This window comes from Penaeus chinensis, chromosome 9 (genome assembly GCF_019202785.1).
Source record: "Penaeus chinensis breed Huanghai No. 1 chromosome 9, ASM1920278v2, whole genome shotgun sequence".
Taxonomy (NCBI): Eukaryota; Metazoa; Arthropoda; class Malacostraca; order Decapoda; family Penaeidae; genus Penaeus; species Penaeus chinensis.
This window is the reverse complement of record NC_061827.1, coordinates 12075101-12085096: the sequence shown is the minus strand read 5'-3', so window position 1 is coordinate 12085096 and position 9996 is coordinate 12075101. Positions and strand designations below refer to the sequence as shown.

General features: G+C 38.0%; 1 protein-coding gene across 2 annotated transcripts in view; it reads right to left on the bottom strand.

Annotated features, from left to right (window-relative positions):
• The window catches only part of LOC125029142, a 10639-nt gene extending 4070 nt beyond the window's left edge, over positions 1–6569 (bottom strand). The window contains exon 1 of one of the 2 annotated variants that reach the window (XM_047618967.1): positions 6434–6569. Coding sequence is in view for 1 of the 2 variants with exons in the window: in XM_047618966.1 (XP_047474922.1) it covers positions 5330–5350 (21 nt within the window). In the remaining variant the exon portion in view is untranslated. Of the gene's footprint in view, positions 1–5329; positions 5668–6433 lie in introns of those variants that run through there. The other variant, XM_047618966.1, reaches the window with a different exon arrangement.
• Positions 6570–9996: the final 3427 nt, after the last annotated feature.

Below are 9996 nucleotides of genomic sequence, written 5' to 3'. Positions count from 1 at the left end.
AATCCATGCTCCCTTAGTCCCAAAATAATACCCGGGATAGGAAGATTTTGGACCCTCCACAATGAGCAGCCAATAAAATAGATTGACCACTGACTTCCGTGATTGGGTTCCCCCCTGGCACCTCTTCGCCAACAACACCTAGACATTACAGTGGGACCTCACAACTCAGATAAATCCATAAGTAACTGAAATGGGTTCCTGCCTTTAGCAACTGTAGTATGTGGCAGCCCTAGCTGGGCAGGAATGCCTATTAGGACCATAGGAGGCTCCACAGGGCTGTGTGTGTTATCTGAGAGGTTAAGCTTGCATTGTAGGTATTCAGATTCCCAATCATCTTTTGTGTACACCTAATAAAAGAATCACTAAAAAAACACAATAAAAAAATCATTGGACTGCTTGCAATGTGAAACACTAGCTTACTGGTGGCTTTCAAAGCTGCCTCTAGTGTCAGGATATACCGATCATTGAGGATGAATCTGGCATGTCTGGTGGGGACTCGGTAAACCTCACCTTCAACCCATTAGCCAGGCCAGAGCAATCCCTGATCTTATGACTTCTTCACACGTGGAGTGGGAATGGCTTATCTTGCCCGTTCTATGCAGTTCCTCATTCGCTTTTATTTAACTGATTTTTTTCAGGTTGATAAAGTATAGGATTTATTTTTATTTTCTGCTTTCCTGATTGCTCTTTAGTTATCACTTCAAATTCATTTCAGAAGGATTCAATATTCTTGACAGGAGATCCCTCTAACCAGCATTCAATTCAGTTATCTGAAAGTATGCCCTTAATGACATTTTGGTTTCTGAGTAGGATTCATTATGATACTAATACTCCCAGGCAGGACAATCCACAAAAAGGCAAAACAAGAAGCGACCTTACTACAGAGGAACTCAACCTGGGCACCCTGTAGAGTCATGCACATGCACTGACCACACCTGTTTCCTGGGTATGTCTGCCCAGACCTTAGGTATCTTTGGGTCAATCTTATGTATAATGAAATTTCCCCTATGTATAATGTTATAATGGGATTGTAAATAAAAATATGATTGAGAATATAGTATGAATTGCATTCCACGAGTAGATTTAAAAGTATATGAGAATAGGGAAGGGTGGGTGGAGAAAGAGCTTGTGTGATCAGCAGCTAACAGGAGAAGTAATTAATGGTGGAAACTGTTTTACACACGCCGATGGTATATTAAAATTGCTATACTTAGAATCATATTGGTAACACGAAAATGTGAAACTAATGAATTACCTTTCACAATATGCTAGATTTTTGTTGAAAATCATATTATATTATATACTACGATTTCCTATTAAGCAGGTGTCTAATGACAGCAATCGCTCTGGAATGTTATATGTGTTTATGTTGAATTATGTAGTTCAGATTCTTATGTTTTACAATGGTCAAGTATTGACCAAATATAATTTAAATAAACATCCGTGGTTCATGGCAACCTCACAAAAACAGATGTTACCAGATGCAGAAGACACCTGTGTGGGCCATAGAGAACACCGCGTTGTATTGCGTTCTCTCCTCTCTATTGGAGTTATAGTTCGAAAATTGCGGGCACATTAAACCTTCCATATTTTAAAAATATGACGATGAAAATAATGATAATCATCATTATTACCATTAGCATTATTATTACCATTATTACCATCACCATTTAGCATAATCCGACGTTAAGCTTAGTGTGCTACTTCTATTTGATGTCATTTTTTGTATCTCGATGATGCTATTATGAAGGCTCATCTTTCTTGTCTTATTTTCAATTTGCTGGATGATGATGGTGATGGTAGGTATGATGATAATGATAATCTTAATGGCAATAATAGATTAATAGAAGTATTCACAACAACAATGTTATTTATAAAAATAAAGGAATTTTCTGTAGGCTTGCTTCCCCCATCGTTGCTGTGATCATTGGTTTCCCGAAACATGAGTCTGGAAACATGCATTACGGATAATGCAGATTTTGCAGTAAAGTTTGGAAGTTTAAACATCTTTACCAAAAATAAGTTAAATCTCGTTATACCATATATAAATATTAACTGCAAATGATAACAAATACAAAGGAAATCTCTTTCGGTGATGAAGAGATGCATTTTCTCAAAAAGTATTAATTCCTTCATGTTATTTTACATGCATAAACTGTATAAGTTCAAAATACATGGCATGGCTTAATTTAGCTTCAGATAGACAACGACGCTATATACTGTCTTCCATCAACCTTCTGTAGTGAAGTTCATTTAATAGGTTATTAACAACCTCGCTACTCGAGTCAGGCACTGTAAGGTACTTGTGTTATTTCTAGAATAGTTCTGCGTTTCATGAATTAGATTAGTAGGTTATTAGCCTTTGTTTGAGTAGCCAAACCCGTTCCAATTATAATCTGGGTAATCTTTAAATAATTAAATAAATAAATGTGGTGGCCGTGCCTACGAGTTTTTTTTCCTTTTTTTTTGTTTTTGCTCGGGAGATGGTACCAAGGGGTTGTTCGGACGACAATAACTTTCTCCCTGGCAGAATTTTCCCCTGCCGCTATTTTTCCCAGGCGGGTGTTTCCCTACGTGCATTTATGCGAGTGAATGAGCCACATATAGATATTTCTCCTTGTTCCCCTCTTATCGTGAGAAAAGGTAAACGGTAGGATGATATTTCTATGAAAATTGTTGCATCATTTTATATTTTCTCGTTGTCAACTTCCCCGTTCGCACCAACACTCATCGACACAATAAGTGGCTTGACAGAATTTATTTTCACAAAAAAACTATTTATCCAAATGTTTCCTTTGTTCTAAAAGTTTTTCTCTGTAAACTGGGAAGTACCTGCAGTGCAGAACAACGTTTAATTATAAATATCTTCATTGTGCTGACTAACTGAACTATGGGTCACTGGCATCGCCCGTCACAAATTCTTTGATGTACTGTATGAATAAATCACTACTTATTTTTCTGATTATGCTTTTGCTTCCACCTAAGACCATAAGTTATAACAATTCATATTACTGATGTGGTGTATACAATAAACAAAGTGTGAAGTTTGCAGTGGTGGTGGGGCGCTGACATTTCTTTAGCCTATGAGCGACTAACACGATAAATCCGGCGCTATCTGGCCGAGAATAATGGTTGGGGAAATGTCTGATGGGGGAGGGGGGGGGGGAGGATGTCCGACTTCCAGAGGAGATACTGAAAATAGAAGGGTATAACGAGTGCGAGGACGCGAGAACAGATGACACAAAGAGTGCTCGAACCGAAAGGGAACAAGAGGTACCGTCTCTAAATCAAAAAATAATTACAAGTGAAAGGTAGAAGTGCTAATGAGGATAAAGAAAGTGTAGAAGTAACACAAAGACGGCTGCCGGATGAGGGGCCTCGTCTATCAGAGATAAAGAGACGACTACGGACAGATAATTACGTAGTAAAGATCAAAGTAGAACAGGTGTCACTTTCTTTTTGGTGGATCATCTTGCCAAGCTTTAAAGGAATGAAGTGTATTGCATTCGATGGGAACGAGAAATGACATTTAGGAGCATGAGAGCATTATCCCGGAACGTAATGAGGATTACGAGGAAAACTTAGTATTTTGGCGAGTATTTTGGTGACTACATCATGAAACAACTTAATTATGTAATTTGATTAATGTTCTAGTATTTTCGCAAAATAGTATTGCAGGGGATATACCTCAGCTTAGATTTGATGGATATAAATTGGATATAAATTTTTGCCCGTTCTACAGTTCCTCATTCGCTTTTATTTAACCTTTTCTTCAGGTTGATAGAGCATATGATTTATTTTTACATTCTGCTTTCATCTTTGCTTTTCAGTCGAGTTATCACTTCAAATTCATTTCAGAAGGATTCACTATAGATCCCTGAAACCAGATCCCTGTAACCAGCATTCAGTAATCTGAAATTATGCCCTTAATGACACTGTGGTCATTTTCATCTAATTCGCTTACTACGCTGCGAGGTCACGCTCCTCGCCGACGCCTGTTGCCGATCCACGCTCGCTGCCGACAAGGTACTATGTCGAAGAGCCTCCTCCTATCCCTTAACACCCAGCCATCGCTTCTGATCCACCCCCACCCGCATCATGTCTGCCCTACTACTTCGTGCTGATCACTCACGCCTGTGCTTCCCTCCTGATGAAGTCGCTGAAGATGCATCCTCGCATTCTACGCCGCCACACTCGCCTTTCCGGCTGCCTCGCCGACTCTTCGCGAACCATCATCAGCACACGCATGGAGCCGCCGTTTTACTCAGTACCACCAATACTTATTTAAAGTAAGTGTGCCTATAAGTGCCAGATTAACTATTCCTCTCCTTATACCCATCCACACCTTATATATAAGTTGCCTTCTTTCAAATTCTAAGTTCACGTCACTCAACGAAAACACTACTAACTCTATATTACAAAACTTCTCGCTGTCGATCACTGTTTTACAACAAATGAAGTAACATGCTGAGACCAGACCTAAGTGACACACACCCTCACCTTACACTTCATTCCCCAGGCCTAACCATTCCATAATTTATATTTTGTGTTATTAGTATATTTTCTGTCTTTTATCATTTTTGTCCTCACATTGATTAATTGATTATTGTTTTTCTCGGTTATTCCCAGGTATATTATTAATGTTTATCATTGACAAATTCACAAAATTATCTTTTTTTCTTTAAATGGTATGCCTGTTAGTAATTACTTCATTACTACTAGCCTATTCAGTTATATTCTGTGAATACATATATTGTTGAGTTCTATGTAATATCACTATTTTTTATACTTCCTGCGCTAATAGTTCGCTTATTCACACATATATTCGAGTACCTGCCGTAACTATTAACCCACTCTTCACAGAATTCACTTTAGCATTCTGAATTTTACGAAGTGCCATCCCTTGACTTAAAATTGAACCCAAATCATGGTGTCATCTAAAAGTTCGATATCTCACCCTCAGTCATGCTGGAATTTATGCTTCTTTAGTTTTAAGATATTAGTGAATATGTAACATGTAAAATACTAATGGTAGTCTCTCCATTTGCCAATAATGTCAACGCATTGCAGACAAGATGCTTTAAATAGGCTTACATACTTATCACCGCAAACGAAGAGAACCTACTCCCGCCGCACCATGAAATTACGCACACTTTGCACACACTTTTAACGTACCCGAGACGCGCACGAAGTAAGTTCAGGGCCAGCTGCCACTGTGTTCGAAGCATAATTTTTTCTCACTATAATAAGATGGTATTCTACTGAACTTCGTTAATTCTGACCAATCGAAAGTAACGTTACACTTCTTTTGACAAATTGTTCTACTCACGCTCTTATTTTTTTCTGACATCTTAGTAAGGTGATTGACAAGTGTATTATTGTCCTTCTAAGCCCTTTTACTGGCCTGGTACACTGTACTTCAGCCTCTGCAGACGATGTGACCTTCCTCGCTTCTGAATTTTGCACCTCACTGAGAATCCACCGTCACACCCGCTACACTGGCACGCGACGACCCTAGCGACCGTCGGATCACCAGGAACCATACGCAGATGCTGAGCAGACTCTGTATCCGTATGTGCTTATTGCAATGTTTCAAGTGAGCTTTGTGCGATGTAAACAATACACAACAAGACCGGATAGTAGACTTCACACTTCTGTCCTCTGCAACTGCCTTTCCTTCTTAGGCGGACGGAGGTGCCTGCTCTGCTTTTTCTTTTGACACTTCTACAACACAAGTAGACATCCGCTCTCGAAGGGAGCCGCCGCATAAAAGGACACATTACGTCAGACAGGAGAGAGATACGGCAGAAAGAGCAAGCCACATAGCGTAGAACTCCACCACCTCGTCATTGAAGCCTTTCATTCACTTGCACTAAGGCCACTCTCTCTCTCTTATATCTGAGAGCAAGGGGTGCCCAAGAAACTCCCTCGTTGATATACATGAATATGTGTACATACATACATATGAACACACACACACACACACACACACACACACACACACACACACACACACATATATATATATATATATATATGTGTGTGTGAGTGTGTGTGTGTGTGTGTGTGTGTGTGTGTGTGTGTGTGTGTGTATTTACATATACATACAAACATGTACATACATACGAATACACACACACATTTATCCATATATGAAACGTATATATAACTAAATACATAGACATGCACACGCACCCATATATACATACACGTAAATACATAGACATGCACACACACCTATATATACATATTTACACACACACACACACACACACACACACACACACACACACACACACACACACACATATACATATATATATACATATGTATGTGTGTGTGTTCGTGTGTAATAATTAATTAACATATTAATTATCAATATACATGTGTTTGCGTACTTAATATACAGACATGGTTTAACATCACTCCCTACCTGACTTGAAACAGATCACTCTTCTATCAAATTTCACCAAACCGTGGAAAATATACTGACTGCACTGTGTACACATGTGCTCTGTGGAACTGGGGATACTTGGCTTGGAAATGCCTCGATGAAAATGCGAATAGGCAACTGTCCACGTTAAGCCACTCCCACCTACCTGCAAGTTGTGATTACGTCGTTACGTAATTTCTGGCCTTAACTGGTGTAAGTGAGAACGATTTTAGATAAAGGAGAGGATACGGTTCGCATTTCTCAACGCTCGTGTAACCATACAGAAAGAGGAACATGAGTGAAGAGGAAAGGGAAGTATGACTCAATTAGATTTGCAAGCCAGAATAAGAAGGGAGGTCATTACAGTTACAGTTTATATGCATGATAATATATATATATATATATATATATATTTTTATATACATATACATATATACATATATACAAACACACACACACACACATATATATGTGTGTGTGTGTGTGTGTATGTATATATATACATATGTGTGTGCACACATATATAAATGTATATTTATGAACACACACACACACACACACACACATACACACACACACACACACACACACACATATATATATATATATATAATTGTGTATATATATGTATATATATATCATCATGCATATAAACTATAACTGTACAACTGTCACAGAAAGTCCTTATGCCTGTAACTACATTAATTAAACTTTTGACAAAAATGATGTCTTTAAGTAATATCATATCTATTACATAGAATATGGAAATTACATTGTCCAACTTTTGCTTTTTCATAAACCAAAGAAAGAAAAGACATATGAGTATCATGAGGCTTCAATAGTAATAACATACCATCCTCACACATCATCCACCATAATAATGTTGAGCAAAACAATAACAGAACTTTGTCATGCATGGGAACACAAGCCTTACTTTTTGAATGCATACATTTGCTGTTCATGGAGTAGCAAAGGTCTCTCCTTTCTCCCTTGCAAAATCAATACAATGTTTATCCTCCGACTTCATGTTTGAGTTAATTAACTATAGAGAATCGATTAGTTCAGATCCCATGAACGTAAAGTGCAAGTAATCTACTTGAAGTAAACTCTGCCTGTGGCACACCACGTGATTCGAATTAGCATACCTCTATGGGTATTTGTAGATATACCCTACCATACCCCAAACAAAGCCCGGTAGTAGGACAGGGCATGGAGGTTACCAGGGAAAATAGGGGATAAAATAAAATTATATAGAGGGAGAGGAAGATAGATAGAGAGAGGTAGATAGATGGATATATATATATATATATATATATATATATATATATATATATATATATATATATATAGAGAGAGAGAGAGAGAGAGAGAGAGAGAGAGAGAGAGAGGAGAGAGAGAGAGAGAGAGAGAGAGAGAGAGAGAGAGAGAGAGAGAGAGAGAGATAGTGAAGCTCAAACTGTTCAGATATTCGCCCGAAATTTCAACTTTGACCAACGGGAAGCAAGGGCAAGGATCACATTAATATGGTGATTATAAATTTAAAATTGAACAAAAAACATATACATTTTTAGCTACAGATTAATAAATGCTACCAAAAAGTGTAATATTCATGTTATGCATCTGCAGGAAAATACATCTTACTGACACGCAAGGTAGTAGAAAAAATGTGTGTGTGTGTGTTTGTGTGTGTGTGTGTGTGTGTGTGTGTGTGTGTGTGTGTGTGTGTGTGTGTGTGTGTGTGTGTGTGGGTGGGTGGGTGGGTGGGTGGGTGTGGGTGGGTGGGTGTATGTGCTTATTTACATGAAACGTATACAAAATAGTGATTGGCCGAAGTCCCTACTTTTGAAGGAAAGTTGAATATCAGTCCCTACAGTTGGCAACACTGAATGCTTACGCTTAATGCTTTTTATACTTCTAAAACATGCAATGTTTGTATTTCTTTTCCTTGAAATTTGCTCCCTTCAACACCTTCTTATTATTTTTCTTCTCTAGAATCCATGCCAAGTTGCTAGTTTATGTATTTATTTATCTATTCATTTATTTAATTTGTTATTTTTAGCAAGACGTTTGTCTCTTTGTCTCCAACCAACAAGATATCCGCATTGCATCCGTATCCGTGGATGCAGATACTTTGCGGATATCCTGGAGGTGATGCGGATTCGGATATTCGGGCCACCTCTAATAAACAATTATATTTTATATAGAGAAATAGATAGGCTTTGTTTTATTTCCTCGATGTGTTTCTAGACACACCTGTGCGTGTTTTTAGACAAGTGTGCTGCGATTATCCTCCAGGTGTGCCGCGAAATATTTTACAGATGTGCTTTTCCTCTTTGAAATAACTTACTTTTTTATCTAAAATATTGGAAAATCTCTACTTTGCAGCTTGGCTATAACGTAGTTCATGCAGAGTATAATCTTCGAACTAATCAAATAGAATAAAATAAAACAAAATAAAAATAAAAGAACGAAATAGCCGAGGGTAAAACGAAACATTCAAGCACAACATGAGATCCCTCAGTCCGCATATTCTTAAAATTTACGATACAAATATCACATCCTAATTGGCCTCCTGTGAATAATGAAATATACTCTCTCTCTCTCTCTCTCTCTCTCTCTCTCTCTCTCTCTCTCTCTCTCTCTCTCTCTCTCTCTCTCTCTCTCTCTCTCTCTCTCTCTCTCTCTCTCTCTCTCACTCTCATAGTCATGCACCAAGGGCGCTCCGTTGATCGTGCGAGCAAACACCCTAAAAGAGAATTTGGCGTTATGTTAGTGTGCAGCTCGCAGCCTTAGGTTCGCATACGCGTTTTGTGAAATTGATACACATACGAAATAATATGACGGTAGTGTAATAACAGGGTTTAAGCAAATAAAGAAATATCGGTAAGTCTATGGTTTATGGATTCGACGTCCATGTATCTATTTGTTCCATCTTTGTGTAACACCTATGGAATTTATCATACAATTTAAAACATTTTTTTTTTAACTTGAATTGCGGATCCTTGTTGTTTGAAAAATAGATTGAGGTTGGTAAACTTTGGAAGAATATAAGAATTATGCATTATAAGAAAGCCATATTGTCTGGCAAGCTTGTAATATTCTGTAAGGTTTAACCCCACAAAATACTTTAAGTTGCTTGAATTGGTGCATGCGTTTGGCACTATGTGAATAGTGGCTGAATATATTTCTTACCAAATCATCGCACTTACGAGGAAGGCGCTTTGCGACTTGCGAAAAAAGAGATGTGAATAATATGGCAGATATATATGATGACTGTTACACCTGTTAATTCTGATTTCAGTCGACTCGCGAAAGCGTTGCGAATGCCAGCCCCATCTGAGGCAAATCCACTGTTTACTTTGGGTATTTCCGGATCATTCAGGTATTGCATTATGATTTTGAAAAATATACATACATGCATACATGTACATACATACGAATACACACACATACATATTTATACATATATGAAACGTATATATACACTTAAATACATGAACATGCACACACACCCATATATACATATTTACACCATATATGCTGCTCTTGCACGGTCATGGGCA